The sequence below is a fragment of the Tubulanus polymorphus genome, chromosome 1 (genome assembly GCF_964204645.1).
Source record: "Tubulanus polymorphus chromosome 1, tnTubPoly1.2, whole genome shotgun sequence".
Taxonomy (NCBI): Eukaryota; Metazoa; Nemertea; class Palaeonemertea; order Tubulaniformes; family Tubulanidae; genus Tubulanus; species Tubulanus polymorphus.
Window position 1 is genome coordinate 20,985,138 of NC_134025.1, and position 25,699 is coordinate 21,010,836.

At 37.8% G+C, this 25,699-nt stretch overlaps 4 protein-coding genes across 5 annotated transcripts in view; 2 read left to right on the forward strand and 2 right to left on the reverse strand.

Moving 5' to 3' along the window:
* Nucleotides 1–10,424, forward strand: part of LOC141902879 (uncharacterized) — a 25,902-nt gene extending 15,478 nt beyond the window's left edge. The window contains exons 2-15 of the mRNA XM_074790804.1: nucleotides 3,960–4,039; nucleotides 4,297–4,379; nucleotides 4,748–4,920; nucleotides 5,015–5,122; nucleotides 5,611–5,704; nucleotides 5,966–6,015; nucleotides 6,883–6,964; nucleotides 7,047–7,132; nucleotides 7,641–7,835; nucleotides 8,140–8,232; nucleotides 8,651–8,789; nucleotides 9,330–9,526; nucleotides 9,624–9,712; nucleotides 10,234–10,424. Coding sequence (XP_074646905.1) covers nucleotides 3,996–4,039; nucleotides 4,297–4,379; nucleotides 4,748–4,920; nucleotides 5,015–5,122; nucleotides 5,611–5,704; nucleotides 5,966–6,015; nucleotides 6,883–6,964; nucleotides 7,047–7,132; nucleotides 7,641–7,835; nucleotides 8,140–8,232; nucleotides 8,651–8,789; nucleotides 9,330–9,526; nucleotides 9,624–9,712; nucleotides 10,234–10,315 — 1,515 coding nt within the window. The 5' untranslated portion in view covers nucleotides 3,960–3,995 and the 3' untranslated portion in view covers nucleotides 10,316–10,424. The remainder of the gene's footprint in view (nucleotides 1–3,959; nucleotides 4,040–4,296; nucleotides 4,380–4,747; nucleotides 4,921–5,014; nucleotides 5,123–5,610; nucleotides 5,705–5,965; nucleotides 6,016–6,882; nucleotides 6,965–7,046; nucleotides 7,133–7,640; nucleotides 7,836–8,139; nucleotides 8,233–8,650; nucleotides 8,790–9,329; nucleotides 9,527–9,623; nucleotides 9,713–10,233) is intronic.
* Nucleotides 10,399–16,020, reverse strand: LOC141902869 (uncharacterized). Its single transcript, XM_074790795.1, has 12 exons — nucleotides 15,928–16,020; nucleotides 15,328–15,410; nucleotides 15,051–15,192; nucleotides 14,828–14,970; nucleotides 14,297–14,435; nucleotides 13,410–13,553; nucleotides 13,024–13,275; nucleotides 12,614–12,763; nucleotides 12,249–12,440; nucleotides 11,660–11,698; nucleotides 11,398–11,482; nucleotides 10,399–10,939 (listed from the first exon to the last, which is right to left on the reverse strand). The coding sequence occupies exons 1-12, from the start codon at nucleotides 15,977–15,979 to the stop codon at nucleotides 10,462–10,464; spliced, it is 1,899 nt and encodes a 632-aa protein (XP_074646896.1). The 5' UTR covers nucleotides 15,980–16,020; the 3' UTR covers nucleotides 10,399–10,461.
* Nucleotides 16,021–16,104: 84 nt separating this feature from the next.
* On the forward strand, nucleotides 16,105–20,030 carry LOC141902888 (uncharacterized). Its single transcript, XM_074790816.1, has 5 exons — nucleotides 16,105–16,294; nucleotides 16,538–16,594; nucleotides 17,553–17,786; nucleotides 19,123–19,191; nucleotides 19,850–20,030. The coding sequence occupies exons 1-5, from the start codon at nucleotides 16,258–16,260 to the stop codon at nucleotides 19,930–19,932; spliced, it is 480 nt and encodes a 159-aa protein (XP_074646917.1). The 5' UTR covers nucleotides 16,105–16,257; the 3' UTR covers nucleotides 19,933–20,030.
* Nucleotides 20,028–25,354, reverse strand: LOC141902855 (uncharacterized). Of its 2 annotated transcripts, none has more exons than XM_074790787.1 (12): nucleotides 25,264–25,354; nucleotides 24,901–25,007; nucleotides 24,095–24,242; nucleotides 23,754–23,902; nucleotides 23,509–23,641; nucleotides 23,267–23,425; nucleotides 22,581–22,757; nucleotides 22,195–22,374; nucleotides 21,820–22,041; nucleotides 21,509–21,547; nucleotides 21,339–21,420; nucleotides 20,028–21,232 (listed from the first exon to the last, which is right to left on the reverse strand). In XM_074790787.1, exons 1-12 carry the CDS (start codon nucleotides 25,316–25,318, stop codon nucleotides 20,452–20,454), a joined length of 2,232 nt encoding a protein of 743 aa, XP_074646888.1. In that variant the 5' UTR covers nucleotides 25,319–25,354; the 3' UTR covers nucleotides 20,028–20,451. The 2 variants fall into 2 exon arrangements, with proteins under 2 accessions (XP_074646888.1, XP_074646880.1); XM_074790779.1 differs by having other exon boundaries at nucleotides 22,581–22,781.
* Between the last annotated feature and the right edge of the window lie 345 nt (nucleotides 25,355–25,699).

The following is a 25,699-nucleotide window of genomic DNA, read 5'->3' on the forward strand; positions in this document are numbered from 1 at the left end:
ATTAATCAGCAATCAATAGTAAGACTCTCAGTGACATCTTTCATATTTCTGTATGCATCGATTCAATTTCTCGTTAAAAATAGTAACAAATACTAAAAATCAGGAACAGTTGGCAGCTCTGGTAAAGGCGTTCAGACGAAAATTCCAGGTACTAAGCGCGATACGTGCGACCGGAAGAAAAAGCTATTTATCCTTTTCAATACGAATGCATCGCGAGAATTAATTCGCGGCAAATGTAGAAAATTATCTTACACAAAACGATCGCTTCGAACCCTTAAGCTTGAGATACAAAGCCAAAATCAGAATCTATAGATCTATGTATGATGTTATAAATCGACCGTATGACTCTTCATCGTGTCCTAATCTTCTTAGGCCGCGGAAGATTTATGGAATGAAGATTTGAGATCAACAAAGGCAATCGAAAACGGTGTCCTACATTATATATCTATATTCTGTATATGCTTAATTAAAGTCTAAATCAATGGCTCGTGTCTGATGGACAATCAGATAGACAGATGGGGCCAGGGGGCAGTAGTTAACGATACGATATCGACAAGGGTACGTCTTTGACCGCCGCTTTTGTGATCTTGTCTAAATTCGTTTCGTCGTAAGTACTAGAGACAATAGCGATTATCGCGTTATCGACCCGTGGACGTACTTGTCGTCTTTATTGTTTTGCGGTTGAGAGGTAAATGAATCTGTCAAGCATTTAGCCACATAGGGTGTCACAAGCTGACTAGGATGCTCGACACCTTCCCCTAAATTGTCCAATTTTCGCGTTAACGCTCGTCAATGCGACTTCACGCGCGGTCTTTCATTACGAGAGCGTAACGAAAAGCGAATTTGCTAAACATAATTATATACTTATATACTATGCCCACGTCGTTCCAGGCGTTTGTGAATTCAAAGAAATGTGTAAACACTCGCAAAACACGCCGGCACAATGTAGAAAACAATCCTCCAAACAACCGGCAGATACACCGTGAAATTAAGGGATATAGTTTGCCAAATCACCTTTCAACATAACTGTTTATTTGTCGTTGAAAGCTTTCCTTTAAAAGGACGAACCGCCGAAGTGGTTAAACAAATATTATCCGCTATATACCACGTATAAATAAACTGTCAACTACTTGTGTATTATACATTTCAATGTTTCGGAGTAAGTAAACTTTCGGAGGATCATCGAGAGGTTAATTCTACGTTCCAATAGAGAATGGATATATATATTTTTTCTCTTTGACGTAAGATTTGTTTCAACGGCCGTGGTGGGAGACATGTCATTCCATACGACCCAGGACATCGCAAATAAGCGCCGCTAATTAGCGGATGGCCATGTAGATGTCCCATTTGCACGTACACCCCATCCTAACACGATTTCACAATAGTTGCGCGAAATGCCCCCCTACGATGTGCAAATTAATGCTTACAAGCTGACAATTTAGTAATTATATTTTCACCATCATTTAGCCGTAAGTCGCTTCCTGTTGAACTCGCTACTATGTTGGGTAAACACGACAATTAAAGGTGGCAATTTTCAATTTCGATTCGTATAGTGTTCTGGCGTCTCCCGCGCACACGGCCACAAATCATAATCGTACCGTCTAATTGGAGATTACCAAATGACGATTGCCAATTGATGTCGCTCTAATCTATAGAGAATTCCACAATGATAACGAAATAATGTTAAGTCCGAAAATGTATCCTTGAGCTAGTAGAGTATTCCATACATTTCAACTATATTCTTATAGTCATCTTCAGGGTTACTGAATTACATCAGAAATTATGAAATATATACATATACAATCCAGAACAAAGCGACTTATTAAGTCATCTTAAGTGAAACAAACATTCTATAGAAGTGTGTTAGGACCATCTACATTGGAAACGAAAACGATTAATCTCAATGTCTTACAGTTGATGAAAAATGGTATAGGAATTCATAACTACCGTACTACGTTTCTTTCGCATCCCCTTCGTAGGCGGCCATAAATCATAATGACCGTCCAGTTTGAGATGTCCAGCTATGTCGATTGCAAATTGTTTCAATCTTCTTTGGAAGTTTGATAAGGGCTTTCATCGATAAATTAAGAAGATAAATTTTACTGCCTTGCCTGGATGTTGATAATATGAAAAATAATTTTATCGAGACCACGGTGTTTACCGAGACGAATGAAGCAAAATGATTATTTACAAACATATTAATGTTTTTAATGAAAATTGACAATACCATAGAACATATCTTGGTTTCTTTCAAATCTGTTTCCCCAAATGTCGAAACGTCGTGGTTTCAATGAGAAAGCATTTAACTCAATCTTATCTCCACGTTATATCAAAATGTTTCATATTTTGTATATTTTTGTTTACGGCATGTTGTAATTTATTGTGTAGATAAATGATCAAATTATTAGTATTATTTGACGTATATTTGTATCATCGGTACGAAAAGGATAATAAAGAAGTTTCCACTTTCTAGGCGCCATTTTGTGGCGGTACCTCGAGGTCCCCATTGTTGCGATAATTTGTGCTCATGTTTAAAACATAAGTTTTGAATGAACATCATATAGCTCTCCTGTCTCTTGCTTGATTAACTTAATATATACACCATTCTTGATTCTTGGATTTTTTCAACGCATTATTTACAAACATATTTATGTTTTAATGAAAATTGACAATACCAGGGAATATATCCTGGTTTCTTTCAAATCTGTTTTCCCAAACATCGAAACGTCGTTGTTTCAATGAGAAATCAATTAACGAATAATGGGGGGGGGGGACAAGAAACTATCATAAGCCCTTGTTGGCTTCATCTAGTCTCCACGTTATATCAAAATGTTTCATATTTTGTATATTTTTGTTTATGACATGTTGTAATTTATTGTGGAAATAAATTATCTAATCACTATTATCGGACGTACGTATATTTGCATAATCGGTACAAAAATGATAATTGAGTTCCATCAGGTGTAATCTTAACTTATCTAGACCTCTATACAGTGGAACCTTAATAAAACGAACTCAGACTCATCAGATAAAAAATTGCAGAATTTCACCCCAAAATATAGGACAATATTCAACTATTGTTTCATATTGGAACGAACTAACGGTTATCACGGACAGGTTATGTGGTCCCGTGAAATTTTGTTGTAACGAATTTGTTCCACACTCCAGGAACAAGACTAAATTTTCACCAATCAACTCCTAATTTGAGGATACATTTAGACGGAGACCTCCCATTCAAAGGAAGTGTAGGCCTATGGATTGGCCAATATGCAACGTGTTTCGTTTTGTCCAATGAAGTCTTAAATAAAATTAGATTTCTTACAAAATAGGCTTAGAGAATTAATTGTAAATTCATTACGTGGATATAATTAGCTACGTTTTAATGACCAAGTACAGTCAATATGCTGATTAAGTGATTGAACAAATTAGGCTGCGTCGCCCAATTCCGTCAATTCCGAGAGTGTATATAATTCAATTGTATCAACAACGTGTCCGTGACGTGACTGGTCAAACAGGAATTCCGTATATTTGCAAGGGATTTTCAGTTGTTTGTATCCGAACCACTGCGAGTTCATTAAAATTGAAAGACACTTATTTCGATAGACCTGTTTAGAAAAGAAGGATGTCCATGACGGCGATAGCATTTTCAGGTTCGATGGGGAATAATGAGGTATGTATACACTTGGAGTAACGTAGTAGACAAATATTCAGTAAATCTCACTAAACTATATACCGCGACGCATCGACAATTCTTGTTGTACATCTCTGTAAGATGATATGATAACAAGAACAATGACTATTTGAAATTGACGTTCGATTTCTCATCGCGACGATCGGCATACAGGAAATTACGATTAGGTTAGCCTTCGACGTGTGCCATGACGGGATGATTACAATGCCGTAACTTCAACAATTTCGACGGTTGATTTCAATATTCAGTTTTTGAAAATATTATTTAGGTATTTGGTGCGAGGAAATGTTATACACGGCACAGGATGTCTACAGAACTTTTGGAAACAACGCAGTCAAAGTTGAGTCGGTGAGTTATTCTGAAATATTCGATCATCTGCGGTTCGATGATTTATCTTTTTTTTTTAGAATTGAAAGATTTCGAAAGATTTGTCTGCATTTAAATGAAGTCAGAATTTTTAAAAAACCAAAAGGCACAGTTTCACAAAGAGGGTGAATTCATAAATCGATTGAGAGAAAGCTGAATCGATGAAGAAATTGAATCGATTTTGAGTCGACCCCATTTCAGTTATATGCTTAAGTCGTTTCGATGTTCTATTCTAAAAGGGTTCAAATGAAAGATAATGGAACAACAAAGAAACACTCCCGTGACGATGACGATGGATGGGATACTGATTTGGAAGGAGAAGGTATGATCTTTACAGTTAGGCCTATAGGCCTATTCAATAATCTTGGACAAAGAATTGGGGGGGGGGGACTGGATGTAGGCCTAACACTCACGATGATCTAAATTCCACAAAAATGAATCGATCCTAAAAGTTCGTTTAAAGTATATATTTCGATATATTTCGGGTGGTTGCTACCACCCTTCTTCGGTCGTAAAATGAGTAAAATGTAAATGAATAAGAAAGTCTCTTTTAGACTGAAGAAGCAACCACCCGAATATTTCTGATATTCTAAGTAAAATTTTTAGATCAATTCATTTATTGTGGGATTTTGCTCATCGTTTTATCACGGATATTGGGATCTACAACTGATTTATCTAAATTCGTTTCAGAACAAAATACAACCTACGATATAACCGGAAAAAGTATCTATTTGCAAGTTTGTGCTGAAATAGGGGTCGTTCCGGTGTCGTATTTCATGCGTCACATGAACGATTCGATTCTTGAAATGAAGCATCACGGTTTAGGAGTTCTCGGCGCCAAGGCCATCGCTATTCCGCTCGTCGTAAGGATTGACTATGGAAGCGAATCTTATTTATCGAGGAAATTATCAACTAAGAGAAATGATTGTTTGACTGAAAGATTTTTCTTTTTTTTAGACAAACACGTCCGTTTTAACGCTGGATTTATCCGACAACGCAATCGAGGGTGAAGGAGCCCAATACATTTCTGAAATGCTCACTGAAAATTGTTATATCTCAGAATTAGTAAGTTCGGCGATAGGCAGTATAAAATTTTTATTGCGGTTTTAATCGGTTTTATGGTCTATCTTACACTAATCCTGGGGCCAGTCGCACAGTCATGGCTTATATACTATAGCCAATCTATCAACCTAAGACAAGCATCAATATTTAAGACATATTTTAGACTTAATTTCAAAATTGGTCTTAGGCCTACATCTTAAGACTGGCCTTGAGTTGTTAGATTGGCTATAGAACTAAGGTTATCTTTAAGACTGGTCATAAATATTGAATTGAAATGCATATAAGCCATGACTATGTAACGACTGGTCCTGAGTTGGGCCTAATAGGTTGAGTGTAGGAAGCACGGTGGTCTTAATCTCAGCCTCAACTGGCAGCTGGCCCCTTGTCAACTTGGAATTATTATTAAAAAAGTGAAAAGTACCAGTCAGATTTTGTAACAGACCTTTATCCTACATGTACTTTAAATGCATCCATCGTATTTTTCTTAATAGAATTTATCGAACAATAATCTTGGAAGTGACGGAGCCATAGCTGTGTGCGATATGCTGTCGATGAACCGGACAATTCGTAAAGTTGACATATCAGGTGTGTGGTATATTGTGTCATGAAATTATAAACTGTTTTGAATCATCTCCTCTTGAATTATAGTAATTGTACAATAGCTACACAAATACAAAAATTCAAAATGCATGGAGGCATGAAGAAATCTAGTTTTAAGGTTTATAAGATTTTCATTCCACCCTCGTACACCCAGTCATATTCTCTTTCACACTAGACTCACACATTTCAATCTTAATTCTGATGTAAAGTCAATTTGTTTATATGTCCCATTTTTTCATTACATAGCCAATGCTTTCAGCGACAAAGATGCGGCGGTTATAGCGAATTTCATATTGGTAGGTAATCAAACACTATATTCTGCTGTTTCCTTGACAGAGTTTGTTGTAATTCTGAAGTGGTGATCATCCGATTATTTCCAATATACAAGGCGAAAAAGTCGGAACTGATTAAAGCAATGCCAGCACTTAAAGCCTGTGGCTATCTTTAAAAGATAATTCAATTCCCAGTATAAGTCCAAATCAGATGATCCCTGCTGTAACCACATAGATTTTTGACGCCGTAAAAACCGTTACAATAATGTTTAACTGTAAGCAATTGCAGTCAGGACGTAAACGTAAAACTCTTCTAAACTCTTCTTCAAAAATGTTTATATACATTGATACCTCTAGTATGCGTTATATGAGGGGTTCTGTGTAAGTCGATGCGCACTACGTCATCAATATTGGTGTTTCAAGATAACAATTACAACTGTGAATTTTGACATTTATTTTGTAACTTAATATATTCCAAAACTCTAATTTTATTTTTGATAAATTTTGTTGATCATTTTTGAGAGGATGTGCGCTACGTCACCAATATATCGGGGTTAGACTGGTTGCCAGTCAATTCAATTCAATTATTTATATATTCAAATATAAAATGACTTTATTGATCCTTGATATATTATATGCGTATATGATTAATATCATCTATTTTATTGTCGACATTATCAAGCAATATGTGTATTGTTTTTCAAGGCGTCATTACACTTTCAAGTTGGTAATCTTGTTCAGATAATCTGATTCCCGTATCAAGAGTGACTTGTAACCATTATCTAGACAAACCTTATACATACACAACCTTAATGCGCTCCACGCTCCAATTATTCGGTTTTACGAATGAAATAAACATTCATCGCAAATTATTGTTTTATTTCTTATTAGGATAATAACAGAATACAAGAAATCAATATCAGCTACAATGAATTTTCCGAAAAGGGAGGAGAATTGCTCGGGCCGGCCATTTGTACGTGTTCGTTTGCGCATTCCTATATTTAAGAAAACCACCACATGGGTAGTTCTAATCATCTTGCTTTATTGTAATTCAGCCGAGAATGAAGTCATTGAGAAATTGGACTTGAGCTGGAATCATCTGCGGTTAAAAGGTGGCGTGGCCGTAGTAGACGGAGTCAAGGTAAGGCCTACGTGCGCCGATTGGTTAGATCGGGTCTAATTTTACAGAAATACAATGCAATCCCAATGATCCTATCGTTGAGACTTAGGTTTATGAGCATGACCCGTCAAAATCAACAGTTTCGCCTGTGACAGTACTTTGTGATAAAATTTCGAAGCCTATCGTCAAATCAAAACGTTTATGTACATGTATACCGTCAAAATATCTAGCAACAGCTTAATAACACCAGATGGCGATACCATACGATGAATGTGTGCCTTTTGGATCGTTGTTAGATGATTTGACTTAACAGACGATAGACTTTTACATTTATCAAAGTATAGACAAATCGACGAAACGCTTGATTTTGACGGCTTATTTAATTGCTTCGATTCGATCATGTGGTGGCTCTGTAAAGGGCCTCGTATAACAACCCTATATTTGAGACAATTAAGCCGGTTTCTTTTTGTTTGATTGATATTGATGCCCTTTATTTACGCATGGTGAATGTGTGAATGTTTGTTTTCAGAATAACGCGCGCTTGAAATCGGTAAATTTGTCATTCAACGGTCTCGGAAATGAGGGAGCATGCGCGCTAGCAGAGCTATTTAAGAATAACAACGTTCTTCTCGAACTGGACTTCAGCAGCAACAGAATTATGCCAGAAGGTGCGCTACTAATGGCCAAAGGTCTCGATGCAAATGAAACCCTAAAAGCGTTACGGGTATGTATCTTTCGATATTATAGTAAACCTTCAGTTAATCGGATCTTTTGGGGTCAAGAAAATATCCTCCGACTTTGAAAAAGTCCGACTAGGATAAGTAGGATTTCCAGCCTTTTTCCGAAAACAACGACTTGAGAATTGATTTCCGTATGGAAAAACCAAATCAACATCTATAAGAAATCATTTAAAACACTGAAATATTTCGGGCTAATTTTTCTATTCAAATATACTAACCAAATCTAGAATAATTCATTTTTTATCATCTGATCCCCGAAACTAATAATAGAATCATCTAACATTTCAGGTAGCAAATAATCCTATTGGATCTGCAGGGGCGTTGGCGTTGATAAATGCTATACATAACGACAGGAGTCTTCTTAAACTTTTCGACCTAACCGTAAGATATCGTTCACAGATGTATTGGTTTGTTATTCAGTTTACAATCGAATGTTCCATTCCGTAATCCATATATCAGCTTATTTTCATGATAAGATTAGTTAACTACAACTGCACCATCCTCGCCCGGCAGGGATTCGAACCTGATGGTATCGAGACTCGCCACAGAAAAACACCCCCGCTTTATTCTAGCCTGGGTTTTTCGATCTATATTTTATCCATGAAATCTGCCTCAGCGATTATACAACAGGCAATCTGATTGGTGACGCACGTTTTCTTGCGGCAAACCTGCGCATGTCTGATGCGCACCCGGTCTAATGCAGCAGTCCCCTGCCGAGGGAGGATGTAACTGCCCATAAGAGAAGCTATCACAGTGCCCTCGTTCAGAATAAGCTGGATATCTTACTGACCTCTTACAGGGTATTCAAGTGTGTAAAGAGTTCGATAAAATTCACAAAGAAATGCTCGAATCCGGAAGAGATATAGTAATTTTACACGGAGGCATCCTCGGCAATTACATTATCAAAGGATCTAAGAATAGAAAGGCTGGACTAATAGGTAATGAACAAAATACCTCTTAGCCGCGATCACACGGAGGCGATTTAACCCGGGCCAAATTGGCACGGATCAGGCCCGAGTAAAATTTGGCCTGTACGTAAATAGAGAGCGCGTTCACACGCAAACCAATCACTAAATACTAAACAATGCTTTAACAAAGCGAAGCGAGTCGTTTCCGGAACCAGTTGCAATTCACACGCAATTATTTTTTGGCCCGTGCCAAATTCGGCCAAAAACGCTCGTGTGATCGCTGAAGTAGGCCCGAATAAAAACATCGGACCAGGCCCGAACAAAATTCTAGCACTGGACAAAGTTTGGTACTGGTACTGGAAATGACCCACATCGCTTTGTTTAAGCATTGTTTAGTAACGAGTGGTGTGCGTGTGAACGCCCTCTCTAATTAGACACGGGCCAAATTTGACTCGAGCCTGATCTGCACCAATTTTGCCCGGGCCAAATCGTCTCGTGATCAAGATTATCGAGAGCATTCTAAAACCCGAGTACCCTTGAGTGATTTGCGTTTATTTTTTCATTTTATAGCTGACGCGACCGACGAAGATCGCGAAATGAGCGAATTGTTCGGCACTCCGCTGGAAATATTCATGAAAACAGATCCGATGGCGATTCTGAAATCGTACGTTGACCGTAATAACCTACGACTCGTTGACCTTTTCAACCGATTCGATAAGGACAAGAATTACAAGATAAGTCTCGAAGAATTCAAAAAGGGGTTAGCGGTAAGTAGTATTGCAAAACTCGGCGGCGCTTGGGAATTTGATGATTTTGATAATATTCTCCGTATCGTGTATATCGTTTATGAATTATATATTCAAGATGGCGGACGTTGGCCTAACAGAAAACCAAATAGAAGCTTTGATAGCAAGACTTGATAAATCTGAAAGTGATGGAATGGTAGATTACAGGTAAACGCTTGTCAAAAATGTTTATATAATATTTAGGTTCTAACCTCGCAAGTTACCAATACTCTACAATGCTATGATTATATTTGCAGGATTTTGGCCAATGGCGTTTCTTAGCTTTTCAAGTATATGTTTATACGTTCATAACATTCAATTCTTGTTACATCAAACCTTTGACTGCCGGGTGTTTCGTTAGTTTTTAACTAAAATGTATTTATCACTAATTAAAGACTTTTATTGCCAAAATCATTTGTATTATGTCAGTCGAAGGGTTTCCATTTATTTCGAAGTTGTTTTTGCCAATTTACGTTAATCGTTTATCGTTTTCTTTTAATGCAACGTACATTCCATATTGAATTCAAGGAATAAAAGCGAGTTCACTGTAACGGTTCATAAAAAGCGATCTTTTCATCACAGCCTAATATGTATTTTCTTTTGAAGCTACCACGGTCAATTCCTTCGTATTTTTCACTTGTTGAAATCCCTTCTATCAGCCGTAATCGATTCCATCTTTATCATTTCAGGGAACTGGCCAAAGGATCGCAACAGCTCATTCAAAAGATTAGAAAACTTACAAAGATGGAGAACAACTTAGTAATCAAATAGCTAAATATTTTTTCCTGATTCTTATTTTTATATACCTATAATCTACAATCTATAGTCTCATTTGCGTATATTAAAACGTGGAAAATTATAAATATTATAAATTCGCTTATTAGGAAATAATAAATAGACATATACGTGTTGCAATATCAACGTCTTACTACAACGGGCGCCTGCAGTTCATAAATTGGCTCAGTTTCTGTATCTGGACCTGGTATGTTTGGCAACGGCCTTCCTCGAATTGATGTATCTTCGGTCTGAACGTTATCGTTGCCACCCATCACCATTTCATAATCAGCAAGTCCGTTATCATCGTCATAGAATGTTCTAGGCGACAGCACGGGACTGTCGTACTTCACTGATTGCGTCATTCTATTCGCTTTAATCCTCACCGACGGCTGGGCCGAGGTGAATTTCGGGCGTGATAAGTCCCCGTCTGTTCCAACGTGATGAGCATCTTGAATATTACCGGGTTTCGGTTTGCCGAAGACGCCACTCATGTCAAAATATCCATCGCTACTTTTGCCCAGTCTCCTATTGACGTTGTTGTCTGAAGCGTACGTTTCGTTGTCGAATTCAATCGGATTTGCCATCTCCAATGTTCCTCCTCTGATCTTTTGCTTTTTTCTACGGAGGATATAGAAAAAAAGTAAAACACTGTATCCTATTCTAAACTCTTCAATCGGGAAAAGCAGGGGTGGATCTAGGACATTTGTAATGCCGGGGTCCATGAGAAAAGAAAAGATAAAGCAGCAATGCCATGGGCTACTAGCGGGTCGACCCTCGGTATATTTCAAAGGTTAATATCCGAAAGGATGAGTTTCAAATTTCCAGATTTTAACAAGTCTTTGTATATCTTGATATAAATTCAAACCTTAATTACGTAGAAGGCCAGGGTCCGGTTCATCTAAGTGATAATTTAATGAATCCCTGGCTGTTATATTTCAAAACGTTTTTATGACTGCAGTTTATCATTGGACATATCAATGTATGGTACATTCTCGGACACTTTCTGTGCCAATTATTAAATTGCGTTCGCATGTGGTGGCTTCGATGATTTGCATCGTTATTATCCCCGTACTTACATATTTTTGCGATATCTGATTACTACTGATGATACCACGATGAAGACTATCAAAGTAGCGAGGATGGTAATTCCGGCTAACGCACCTAAAATGTATACATGTAGTTTGATTATCTATCAATAAAATCTCAATCAAACATATGTATGGGCCGATGGCTTAAACGAGTACCCAACCCAATATCAGTCAATGTATCAAATGGAAAAATATTTCAAAACACCGGTCAACATTTAACAGCTTTTCTATCACTTGCAACCTTACGTACCTCGCGTCAGTGTATCTCCTTTAGGATTGGCACCGGTATCTATAAGAAAAAGATGTTGTATAATCGGTTGCACATTTTGATAATGAGTGACGTTATGATAACTTTAGAGAATCACAGCGCGAACTGAATTCAATACTCGGGAAAGCCTGAGTTGAGGTTCTACACCGCAGGGTCGCTGGTGGCTGACGAGACCAATTTGCAACAGGTATGTGGTCCACCCACTGCCTTGGCTGCATACACGGGTTTATAAGTTAGCCGAATACTAACTACGGGCCACATTGATACCCACCAAGTCAACTGAAAATCACCTGATTCGTATCATACTATGGTGACTGATTCGGGCCAAACTCAAAAAACAAAGATATCAAAATATTAAAAAATATCTTTCATTCAGACAACACGAAAATCCGTTTTAACACTACGTAAAATATGAGCTTTTCGTTCTAACGCCAAATACGTATGGTACCTACGTACGTACGAATGTATTTCAAATAATTCTAATGTGGTACAAAACAGTATGGTTAGTTGGATTTTCAATTTTCGTATAAATGTAGAACCGATTACATACGCCATTTAGCGGCATACAAACCGGGTATACTAGTGGCATTTCTAGGGCTAGTGGTCAGCAATGTGGTACGATGCGATGGTACTGCGTCGGTACTAGGAGAATGAAAGCTTGTCGTATTGTTTTCATCGTAGGTGGTTGTTACTACTGTCGTCACAGTGGTTTCAATTGGAGTCGTCGGCTCGGCTGTTGTTTGCGGCAAAGTAGTCCTGAAATCTGATGCATTGAAATAATCATTGAAACAGATTTGTGTGAAAATCAATGCTTTTTGGCTCGAGAGCCCTTTATGACACTACTCTATATTTGTGAATCTAGGTGTAATGGAAATAAGTATTGATAAGTATCGCATGATTCCATAAAGTATCGTCCTGGTGACTTGGAATGTTTACCTAGTTGACAAAGACTTTTTTCGACTCGATCCTTTAAGTTGAATCGCCACGCTGCAGCGGTACTGTTAAACTTGAAAAAAGTTGGCCAGGCCTTTTTTCCTCTGAACAGAATGATATTCGGTTTCCATGCCGTATATACGGCTTCATTTTCTACATACAAAACGAAATGTGAAAGAACGCCGTAAGATCGCTAAGAAAAGCGAAATGCTGGTGACAAGAAACTCTGTACTTCAATTAAGTACACGGACGACAGCTAAAACATTCGTTTTTCTTTTGATATATATCACGAGTACAAATATCTCAATTATTTGAACAAACATTCGACTAAACGCTTAAATAAACACTTGACTTTAAAGGACAGAGTCATTCTCGTTCAGTACGGTTTGAAATGAGCTTGCCTATATCATTACCGTAGAGTGGATTTCGTCCCCAAGTCCACAAATCTTTCGCCAGACCAATCCAGTAACCATCGTTCTTCCCGCTGTTGATCAGTATCTCTGTCAATTTCGTGTGAGACGTTTTATCGAAAATTGAAACCAACGACCCGCCGAGCGAATTGCATCTCAAACGTGCCTCAAACCACGTCAAAGCCTCCTCGAATATGACTACGTAAGTATTTTGGTCGATTTTGTGATTATTCAAACCACGAGCAGGCATTCTATCTAGAAAAGTTATACAATGTGTTAAGTTATTCCTCATGAATTCACAGTCTTCTACATTCGTGAATGTACCCCCACGTCGATAGTCTTATTCGTCGCGGTTTTGATATTCATAAAAAAATGCGAGGATAACTTACTGAAACTACATATGAAATATTTCTGAATTCCACACCGATTGCTAAACGCGTAAAATGACGAGTTTTGTTTCAAAAAAGCTCCGCATGCCGCCGCACCGTCAGGTTTCCCGATTGACCATAATTTCGTCGAATATTCTTCGCTCGCTGAAAAATAATATAAATCCTACATAGGATTGTAATTGATAATCAGATGCCTGACGACTTTTTTGAAACCAATAGATACGTAACTAGAAAACCTCATCGTCGTTTGTAAAACGGCTAAATCTTTTGCAAATCATGAAAAATTTAGGTCATACCTATACGTGTAGCCTACACTCAAAACGTGTAGTGCCATTTCTTATGACTTGATACTGCATACAAGATTGAATATTTTAGTATTATCTCATATTAATCAAATGATATGAAAATGAATTGTTAAGATTTCTTTTTTACTATATATACATAGCTTTATTTCAAGGAAAATATCACAATAAGTTATTTTGCTGAGGTCAAAATTGACCATTAATGGCATAGTTAAAAATGAAATATTTCTAGAAAGTGATACATTTAGAAATGAAAATATTTTCTCATGTTCAGATATTCAAATGGGTAACGTGTCCGTGAGGTGGATGTTGATATGTATTATGTATAGTGTAGATGTTCTTGGGAAGGGAAATTATATAAACCGGATAGATATTGATTAGAAAATCTCATCATATCCAAAATGTAATTTATATAGCCATATGTTTGACTGCTGCAGATTCATTTCAACGGAGAGAACAATTATTGAACCTATGATATCCGTTTATACGCCAGGAATGAACAGAGCGCGGCGTACTCCGTCTGGATGTATTCAGTTCTGTGATAAGTATAAACGCTTTTATCTAAAATCATCGCTCTATACCTACTTTGGATATTGTAGATATAAACGTTGTCGATTCCACCGCAAAGATTATTACTGTCACCCCGACACGGTACGTCGCAATTGTTTTGACTAACCGACGATGCTGGTGACCATGATTTCGCACAAAGACACGTATCACCTCCCTAGAAAATACTATCTAAAATTCGACCAATTATGTTCAGTAATATTTTAGCCACGGTCACAGGAGCATTTATGGTGCGTACCAAATTTGGCCCGACAAAAAACGTCGGACCAGGCTCGAGCCAAATTGCGTGTGAATCGCATATTGTTGCGGGGTGTCTCACTTCGCTTTGTTTGAGCATTGTTTAGTGGTTTACGCGCGCTCTAATTAGGTACGGCCCAAATTTGGCGCGGGCCCGATAGTACCAACTAGATCCGGGCCAAATACTCTCCGTGTGATCGCAGCTATATTGTTAAACATTCAGACAACTCCAATTGCTGGATATATCTCACAATATGTATCATCCTAACGTTGGTCGTGCCTGTTCAAACAAGCAAGTGCGTGGTTCTTTACCTGAAGAGCCGCAAATTTGTACTGTGCCTGCGATCTACAGCTTTTGATACAATTTAATGGGCTTATTGCAGCTAGCTTTTCTGTACGCGTGAAAGTTTCGTTATCCCCTTTGTAGCATCCTTGCGCTTGTAAAATTACGTTCCCTTCAAATGAAATGGAATATATAGAAGCATCAAATTGATGGCAAGTTAATTCTGCATATCTAATTGTACTTGAATCTTACCATTAGTCCAACGCCATTGGTCAGGGTTGTAATAAAGCCCGATTCTATATGTAAGTGATTTCGTCAATTGCGCAGAAAGAAAATGTTGTATGTCTTCATTCCTAATCTCGGCTCTCGTCGTGTCAATTGGACAGCTTACCCCCTAATAGGCCATAGGAACAAAAAACACCGGCATCAAAAGTATCTATTTTGAAAGAACTACATTTTAAAGGTGTAAAATGAACCGCGAGCACAGTTTTGTATTTTGAAGAAATTATGCTGTTTTCTTTGGACATACCTCGTGAAAATAATAACAAACTCCGTCGTATTCGATTCCTCGTGTCGCCAGTTTCGTTGGGCATGTTATGTTAGCTCCTGTTTCTGAAAAATGACCACGTGATATTGATGTCACTCAGCTATTGCCCATTGAATAGTCATGAAAATATATATTTTTAAGTAGTGCATTTCAACTGCATTTTAGCGGGCATCATCAAATGCAATCTTATACTCATTTCTTCTTTTAATTCTTCATTCATTTCATATACCCACAAAAGATAATTTGCATAGAAAAAAAGTTGGCACATTATACTGAAGAACTAAGAAACAAGTAAAGCTATGTTTCATCACCCTGGAGTAATCATTTGACTACAAATGATAACTCCAAGATTGCATTCAGCACGCGTATTCTTTCTTCTCGCATATTCTTTCTTCCTCTAGTTTCACAGGGCTAAACGCGATAAAATTTGTATCGTTGAAGTCAATTGTCATACAAGTATGAATCATGATACTAAAGGAACACGCGAATCTAAACAATCATATCTAATCCAAGGATTCTTAGTTTATTAAACAAATATTTACTCAATTCAGTATATACACACGGTACGAACGATTTACCTACCCGACTGAAATATTGCTACGGTGAAAATGAACAGAAAAAATGCAAGCGCCATTTAGATTTGTTCCAACGTCTTTTAAGAAACATATATACGGGGTTTCACATTAATTTTTATCTACGTGCAGACCTATATACCGAACAAGAAATCGATCATTAGGTCCGTGTATACACTTAGCGATATTCTGATTAAATAGTTATTACCTTACGGTACGTCGGCGGTCATATTTATCTATGCTAAAACATTGAATTATATCTAAAACGTGTACTGCCGTCTCTATCGTCTTCAGAACATGGACAGCCCGGGGAGGCATTTTCATGAGAAATTAGACGGTGATGAAATATAACTATGGCACGATGCAAAACAAACACGGTAAATAAGTGCATTGTAAAAGATTTTGAATATCCATAAACCGTTAGTTAATTTGTAAACAGTACTTAAAGTAATCGATGATTCATTTCTACATATTTAGAACAGCTGTGATTTTAATGGTAGATTTCATGCCCAAATGAATACGTGCGTTGATCAGATTTCATCTCATCGCGTACATGTACAATACATGTTAGAAGTGATATCGCTAATGCATTTGTGAATGGAACTTATTTGATGTTTCAGTTGATACACTGGACAAACGGATTCGCTTTTTGTGCACTCGCTACCCATCGGATTCCGGTAAGTAATTATTACGTAATAAAGGGGGAAAATATTATCAGAAAGTGGATGAATGAAAAGTCTCAAAAACGTCGTAACAATGAGTATCAATTTATGCCTTTGAGTTGATTATCTACCATCTTCTGCCGAGTTTGCAATATTTAAATGACTATTTAAACTATGCAATATATCCAATGACTTTGTGATAATTTCTAAAAATCGCTGTCAATTTTGACTTGCGATGGAACTATTCTTGGATTAGAAATCCCCAAAAATATTAGGCATGTCTGATATTTCCTCATCATTATCCCAAGACCCTTCCGTAGTATCAAATTCTGGGCTGATTGGACTAAGAAGTTGAATCCATTAATCTATGCATGCTTCGTAGAGTTCGAATCCGGCAACGAGTAAATTCTTATCTAGGTCGATGGTTCTGGTCAATCGGAAAAAATGAAACATCGAATTCGTTGATACTGGAGACACGCCCAACAACGCACACCAACAAAATGTATTGGATTGGTTATAAGAATGAATGTTTATATGTATTTCACGCATATACAGTAAACCTTGTGTAAGTCGGGGCGGTGAAAGTCGCTTATATCGGATAAATATTGATGGTTCCGATTGGTCCTTCTCTCTTTCAAAAAATTTATATTCCGAACTCGTAGTACTTTTCTTGGTCCCAAAATGAAAAAAAAATCAGTGAAGATCTCTCACAAAAAGTCGGAGGGCTATTTTCCTCCCGTTGCAGTTAAATTTCATCTGACCCCTGCTCCTCGCTTAAATCCTTTCTTGAAGATGTTGATTTGATTATTCCGTTTACAGGAACTTAGTCTCATTTCTCGGACTTTTTTCCAGTAGGGGGATTTTTTCTTTTTCCCAGAAGATACGACTAGCACAAGGTTTTTACTGTACATGTACATGTATAAAAAACTCATTTAACGGTTTGTACTTATAACATATTTCATTCCTTCTACAGCTTATCTATCCAAGTTTGATCTGTCGTTGGAGCAAATTCTAGAAGACTTCTTCTGGCTGAGACACAAGCGCGTTGTCATCAGCGATTTCAGCCACGTCGGGAAGGATGCAGTTGTTGTGATACGTTCTAACGACTGGTGCATGTGGACATTAACGGTGGATAATGACCAGGGTAGCGACGAAGGGGTTTTTCTGTATATCCCGTCTGTGAACGAATATGCGCAGCTGATTAAAGGTATGGAATGTGTTTGAATTTTGGCCACGAAAGAATCGAAAGTGAAAAAGAATTTGTTAATTGATGAAAGCTTTTGTTTCATACTACATCACTATGTATTGCGGATGGAGATGCGATGATTTAAACTGGTCGCATAAGGCTAAACAAATTGATACCTTGTTTCTCATTTGATTCTACTAAGCTCAAAGTTTACACGGCTGGCCGTCTATCTATCTTGTATAACATTACTTTTTTTTAAATCACGATCGAGCTAAAAATAACAGATCAGCAAACAACTCCAATCAGTTGCTTGCCGGTTCAGGCTAGTCGGAAGATTGTCTGAATGAACCGGAACTGATATTTCCAATTATGTACTTCGATATTTTAAAACAAAAAATGTTAACCGACCGTTGATCACACAACTATATCTGTACTTCGATTTCCGATTTCAGAATCAAACCCCCTGTTTCGATCCCGGCAGGTGTGGTGGGTTTGTAGGGACACCGAATCAAACGAAACCTACCAATCAAATAAATAACAGGGTCAGTCCCTATACTAAGATAGAAAAAAAATAACAGACCCAGCTAATTGAAATTTCAAATCCCATTGCAGTTAACAAAATGACCCGGCCGATTAGGAAAAACAAGGTATCACTTTTAGCCTAAACACCCTAATCCGTGATAGCTGGTGATAAATAGAAAGTTCCTCGCTAAAGATTTACGTGGAATAACGTGTAGGACCACAACGTGTCAGCTGTTGGCTATATATGTTGACTTTATATGTTGACTATTGGTTAGGATATATACACGCATGTATAACAGTCATAGAGTGGACATATTGTTTTATAGTTGAAATATGTATGATAATTTCCAACACCAGATAAAAAACGTTTTTTTTTATATACATGTATTTTGACAAGACCGAAACCAGTCCGAATTACCAGATCAGTTTATTCTGACAATCTTATGGTTCTGCGCACAAAAACTTGCCTTGGTGACAGGGCCTTTTCAGTGTGCGGCCCTAAACTGTGGAACAGTCTTCCATCGGAACTAAGGTCTGCCAAATCCGTTGACAGTTTCAAAACCATGTTAAAGTCCTGGCTGTTTAAAGAGCACTTCCCCACTGAGGAGATAGCGCTTTGAACACGTATTGTGGAAAGGCGCTATAGTTAAAAGACACTATGTTATGTTATGTTATGTTAATCATTTTTAAGAATTATTAGATATTGGAATGAAATTTTTCAAAATAAATACATCATTCTAAAACCAAAAGACTACTTCCATCACAAATATCGTCACCTCACTGTGCATATTCTATGATATTTTGTTACTGTTGATCAGACCTCTTATTTTTTCAGCTGATGATAAATATGGGAATATTTTCATGGAAATATTCGGTAAAGGAGTTGTTCAGATGGAATTTGAAGGTATATCTGTCATATTCTGGTTCCGTTAGCTATGTTATGTAGACTGGAGGAGCTCTGATAAAATAACCTCAAATATCACTCTGAAACTCTACAATAACAAGTAGAACAATATTACTTTGAATCAGCAGTGGTGTTTTCTCGCCGTTTTTTTTTTTCTCAGGGGAACGTATGTTTATTTTGTTAATTCATAGATCGAACATGCCAACATAAATTTTTTTCTTATTCGAAAATCGTACGTTTTTTGTTTTTTAATTCAAAAATCGGAAAAATTATCTTGATTGGAAAATATGGCCCAGAACGGCAGTATTTCATATTTTGGAATGTATTTATGGTTTAAGGAAAACGATTTAAAATTTTGACGATATATGTCTCGTCAGTAAATGGAAAAAAATTATTTACTAATTCGATTATCGGACGAGTTATATCTCATCAAAGATTACCTGATTTTTTTTCTGAAGTCATAAATCAGAAAAAAAAACTTTTTTCTCATGTACATAGGACACTACCGTACGATTCAAACTTTCAAATTCATTATATGGTACTTGAGCTGAAATACCACTACTGATATGAATCTATAAATTCTATAATTTCGATAGTGAGTCTTGCGCTGGACACGTGTCTATTACAAGTCAACCAATTCTGATGACTTTTCTTGTAGAATCGCCGCCAACGAACCAATCACGTTGCAGCTTCAAAGAAATTCTCGCTTCGATTTTCTGCTGTTGTCGTCGTTGTAAATAGAGTTCGAAAAGGAAATGGACCCAGGCCTTAATGTATACGATCATATTATGAATTGACGATTGTGCGATATGGGCTGATTTGTGTAAATAAATCATTTTAGAGTAAAATCTCGTAATTTCTAGTTCTTAAGTGTGTGTCTTCATTACGACAAGTGTCAGAATCGATATCAAAAACCCAATGGATGTTTTTTAAATTTTCCGTTAATCCGTTATTATTCACAATATATTTGTTGAACGAAGAAATATTAGAATTAGTGGTAGATTAGCCACACCCTGATGCGGAGAAGAAATGATATGCTTAAAACCTACTATAATCTACAGAATCTGAAAAGATTGAAATCGAATTTCATTGATCAAGAATTAAAATCAAAATACACGACGTTGTTTCGCATTCTCTTTAAAGATCATCGTCAGGTTAGTTCGAAACGTCGTGAATTTTGATTTTAATTCTTGACAAACACAATTCGTTTTCAATCTTCTCGGATTCTGTATAATGTGGGTTTTGAACTTATTATCAGAACTAGTTTTGAAGAGTTTCGTAAGTGCTCTCTGTTTGAGGTCCTGAGTTCAGCTCCGTAGGCTGTAGATTAACAGTGGCACCGCGTGGATCCGGTACTGGATACGCGGAATAGACGTAACAATACGGATCGAGAGTCAGCTGTTCGGTGTCATTGTTCTGGTTAAAACTTCTGTTAAACTCGTCGACGACGTCATCACTAGGAGTTGGAATCTTTTCTCGTTGTCGAACAGGTGGCGGAGGGGCGTCATCGGGTGGCGGAGGAATGTCCAACAGATTGTCGAGGAAATCGTAATCGCCAAGGTCATCACGATCTGTTAGAACGGACGTTTTAGCGGTGAGGGGAGAGTGACGTTTTTGCGTAGGTACTTTTTTGACTGGTTCGTCCACTACGCGTGTTGTATGCGGCATCGGTGTATCTCTAGATGGAGCCATACCGGATACCAAATAACCACCCTCGTCCACATTGGTTTCAGGTCCGTGTTCCTTGATCGGATCTTCGGCGTTCCCCATTCGTGAGATTTTACTCAGTTCATTTCTCTGCGAAAGTGTAACGACATTTTCGCTGCCAACCCGATAGCGTACCGTTGGTGGAACAACTGCCACGTTAGATGCGCTCTTAGGTCGGTTTGGTTGAGCTGAAACGCGACCATCATTGGGGTTGACTGCGCAAACCGGGCCGCCGATCTTCTTGATATGCGTCGTTTGTGAGGATGAGTATGACAGATTCTCGAACTCTGACGCCGCCGGCGGCAAACGACCAGCTTTGAACTGCTTATTCGTTCTACAGAAAGAAAAAATAAATTTATTTCAACTGGATTACCTAGGATTATCCTTTGGTTTCATAATATTTTGATTTTCTAGCTTCATAGTGCAAGATGTTTTCTTACTTCCATCTCCGATAGACTACGAATAGTAATACAAGTATACCAATAAGCAGTATGACACCAATTACAATTCCAGTTACGCCACCTACAAAATAGATTTATATGTTAATTTGGATATCTCACATGTTATACAGGTGCCACATGATTGTATTCTATAAATGTCTATTGCCTACCGGGTCCGATTTTTTCATTCGTAGCTCCACCAATTATTGCTGGAAATTAAGGGATGAAAGTTGCAACAAATGTGAAAGATTAATGCGTTTATTCTATAGCGTGCACGCCAAGACATAACCCGAAACACGAAACAGGAACGCTTAATCCGGTGACCGTGTGCGTTGCTCCGAAACACGAAGAGCGTTTATTGAAACACGGCTTCGCTTCGTGCGATCGTGAGAAAACCGAATCATCGAAACACAAATATCTGCTTCGTGTTTCTGGTATATTTCTTGCTGCTAGGCTTAAGAATACATAAATATATTCCTACCACTAGCCGTGTGAGTGCTGCGAATGATTTCTGTCGAAACATCAATAGTTACTCGCTCAGTGGAATGTGGTGTAGAAGAGACATCGGAACGAATAGAGGACGCGTTGTAACCAGCTGTAGACTTTTCTGTAGATGATGTATTAGAAACGGTAGTCATCTGAGAAGAAGAAGTCTTCGGAACTGTTGTAGGACTCAGGGAAATCGTTGTCCGTGGAACAATAACTAGAAATGTAAGATCTTAAATTGAGTAGTTGAAATATGACATTTATTACAATATGATCTGCCTGAGGAATGTTTTGTTGCCAATGATTAAGATACACTGTTTATATACAATGTGTTACAATGATTGATATGGCCGCGTTTTGTGCAATATACCTTTTTCGCAAATCTTTTTCAATGTCGACATCGTTGCACTGTTAGATACTGTCTTGCGTTGCCATGTCATGTGCTTTCGGGATGACGGCAACTTGTTTACCCGCCCGCAAGAAACTACGCTAGGTCCAGTGAACAACACGGGCAAATCTTTTTCCCAAGCGGTGAACACTGCTTCATTGTCTAGAAAAGAAATCTCCATAACCACGATCACGAAAGACATATAGAATTTAGAAAACGAAAGGGTTATTCATTGCAGCAACGTTTTGACTGTAACAAAAACATTTTTATGAGCCATCATCAGATAGGCATTTCATTCTCTAAATTGTTTGTTTTTTGGGTTTATAGTCACTTATCTTTTCTAGTAATGTATATACAAGTTGAAATACCTAAACTAACGCTGTCTCCCCAATACCACAAATCTTTCGTAAGTCCAGTCCAGAATCTTCCATCGGCGTTTTTCAAAAGTCTGGATACTGTCCTGTAAGCGGACATATCTCTGATTTCCATTAAATGACCCCCTTGCGATTTACAAATCATTCGGGCTTCGAACCAAGAACTGGATTCTTTTGATACGTTCGCATCGATTCCTATTGGAGAGAGAAATAGAGGCGCCATATATGAAATACAGCCGACAAAGTTATATTACAAACCAATAGAAAACTGATAACAAAAAACTTGTCCAATGTGCCCAATTTTTGTCTGAAGTGTGGAACTGGACACATAGATTGATGATTTTACACCTTTTGTCGATCAACATTAAAGAGGGTCCCAATGAACCTTATTTCTTTGGTTCTCGAACCTTTTTCGGTGGATTCACTGGCGGGAGTGTCATGACCAGAGCGAATACAAAAAGGGAAATTAAACTGGAATCTCGTTACAACGAACTTCAATCTGTTCGTTATGACCGATACCCGGTAGTTCGTTATGTCTAGACGTATGGAAATCATTAAATTCTCTTACTTGGGACACGATTTTGAATTTGGAATATCCGATTAATCGTTGTATCTGAGTTCGTTGTAACGAGGTTCCACTGTAGTATCATTATTTCCATGATTCCGCTTTGAATACTCACCCGACATGCAGATAAACTGTTTTGGTGATATGCATCGTTCGACTGACATCGTGTACTTGTCTTCGGTGGCGTTGTGTTGCAGTGCTCCACATCCTAAAAAACCATTTGTCTCATCAGGATAACCACTCGGCCACACATCCTCCGGTAGTTTATCCGTAGCTGATGAAATAAATGAACTTTCGTTATCCTACAACCGCATGTATGAATGTTTTTTTCTAGCACATGTTCATCTCTTTCCGTACCTCGAATACTGTAAACGTTCACTGAGTCGATTCCTCCGCAAAATTGCAGCTGATCTCCGGGACACGATACGATACACGTATTCTGTGGCTCAGTTGGCATCCAGTTGGCGCTGCAGAAACATTCATTTCCATTCTGAAATGATTCACAAATTTTAAATGAAATTCAAAAGTCAATAGGCTTCTTCACATTCGAACTGTGAATGAAATATCGAGGGAGGGCGGGGTTGAGATACGTAAAACTTTACTTTGATTCCGGCGTGAGAATTTGTACTGCCCTGTCGCTTACATTCGGCGATACATAACGCAGCAGACATATCCGTGGATGATGCTGCAGACCTTAGCGGTTCAAAGTATTTCGTTGAGAAGCAACCTTGGTTGCGCAATGGTAAGTTATCTATAATGAAAACAATCCGTTGAGGATTTTGTAATTGAAATGCAAGGATACAGGTAAACGATGTCGCGTTTAGAATATTGAAAAATTAGGTATTTTTTTCGTTTTTACGAGTTCAAAACTTAAGGAAACAATGGAATCTTAATATACAATGTATTATCAAATTAGTTTTGAAATAAGCTATGTTGACCTTACCTGATATCCATCGCCACTGTGTTTTGCTGTAACTTAAGCCGATTTGAAATAAATGCCATTCTCTAGTCGATGCCTCCTTGGCGAGAACGGTGTTTATGCTCTCATCCCATATGTTCACTAATTCCGTATCCCGAGGACAAGTTTTCCTCTGTAAAAAGTGACGAAAATAAAAGTGTCGAATCTAAATTCGATGCATACTCGCCGCATGGAGCGAGTAATAAGTTTATCAAATGGCGATATCTCTTATAGGGACTGTGCATAAAAAAACGTACACACAAAATTGTAAAATCCACAGAATGTCCACATTGCACTAACATTATTGCCAATCAGACACAAAAGCAATTTAAGACATCGGATATCCAGTCATGCAAAATAATGGGTTTTTTATATTCACTTATTCATTTTATTATATACACTCCGGACTACGTAATATATATTATCTTGAAAACATATATGTGAACATTTTCTCTAATTCAAAGTTGGAGTAATCAATATCCATGTAAAGCACTTGAAGTCAGAAGAGAACATAGATCATCTGTCAGTAGAGAACGCCGACATTATCATCCATAAAGGATGTCCCATTGGTGATCAACCCTTCCCTTGAAGTTACCGTGAAGAATGACTACCACAACCAAACAACCCCCTCCACCGTGTCCACATAAATCCAAAGTTCACACCCCTCGCCGTTCGACCTTCGACGTCTTTTATGAACAGCCCCTAATTAAACTTTCACGATGAATCGTTAAGTGGTATATTTAACCCAGGCATTTTATTTCAATTCAAGCATATGTTATATGATATCTTACGTTTTCTTTAGCCGGATCGAGGAAGTAGTAACATACACCGTTATACCAGACTCCTTTATCGATGGTCAGGACAGTTGGACATAGCGTACCGGTACTTTCTTGGCAATCTAATCGATGAAATAGCACATCATTGTCACATATACATAAAAACCGGTTCTGGCGTTAATTCGGGTACGGTTCAAACGATCATCAAAATGTCTTGATTTCATTTTCTTTCAAAACCTAAGCCTGGACCCCGTCCTGAAGTTATAAATTTGGATTTACCACCTGGGTCTAGAATGGTTGCTCCATTTCAATTATATAGGCGAGACCGTACCAAATGAAAATATGATAATTCTTACTCCTAGGCTACAAATAACTCACGTGAGTGGATGATCAAGCACCCGAATATAATCATTGCATAGTACACAATAAACATATTTATTTCATTTCCATATGTTCCACAATACTTCCTTCATATTCTATACATAGAATAACTGATAAAAGATTGATTTCTCTTCGAACCGTTATCGAGGGTCAAACCTAAATATGTCGCCTCGTGAGAAATGATAGGGCCGGTATTCAAATTTCAGAATGTCAGTTCTTATCATTAACATTATTCAACCAGTCCTACCTGCACAAAATTCCCCTTGGATACTAAATGACGGATGCGTGAATGAGATTGAGAATGTTACCGGTTGGGTGATTCTAGTAAAGATAGTTAAGGGTCCTGAATACTGCAAGAAGACTTGTACCGTACGATGGGGACTCGGGTTGTCGCCGTACCCAACTCAACAAGTCGGCATAATTATGTCGACAT

What these genes read in the sequence shown, in the direction of transcription:
- LOC141902869 (XM_074790795.1), bottom strand. Translation starts at nt 15,979, where the DNA reads ATGGCGCTTGCATTTTTTCTGTTCATTTTCACCGTAGCAATATTTCAG. An exon ending in CCAATGGCGTTGGACTAATG is followed by an intron (nt 14,971 to 15,050) that starts GTAAGATTCAAG and finishes TTTCATTTGAAG; the next exon opens with GGAACGTAATTTTACAAGCG. An exon ending in AAATGCCACTAGTATACCCG is followed by an intron (nt 11,699 to 12,248) that starts GTTTGTATGCCG and finishes TTTTTCTTATAG; the next exon opens with ATACCGGTGCCAATCCTAAA.
- LOC141902855 (XM_074790779.1), bottom strand. Translation starts at nt 25,318, where the DNA reads ATGTTTATTGTGTACTATGCAATGATTATATTCGGGTGCTTGATCATC. An exon ending in GAACGTTTACAGTATTCGAG is followed by an intron (nt 23,426 to 23,508) that starts GTACGGAAAGAG and finishes TTATTTCATCAG; the next exon opens with CTACGGATAAACTACCGGAG. An exon ending in GTAGTCTATCGGAGATGGAA is followed by an intron (nt 21,233 to 21,338) that starts GTAAGAAAACAT and finishes TTCTTTCTGTAG; the next exon opens with AACGAATAAGCAGTTCAAAG.
- LOC141902888 (XM_074790816.1), top strand. Translation starts at nt 16,258, where the DNA reads ATGAAATATAACTATGGCACGATGCAAAACAAACACG. An exon ending in ATATGCGCAGCTGATTAAAG is followed by an intron (nt 17,787 to 19,122) that starts GTATGGAATGTG and finishes TTATTTTTTCAG; the next exon opens with CTGATGATAAATATGGGAAT. An exon ending in TGTTCAGATGGAATTTGAAG is followed by an intron (nt 19,192 to 19,849) that starts GTATATCTGTCA and finishes CTTTTCTTGTAG; the next exon opens with AATCGCCGCCAACGAACCAA.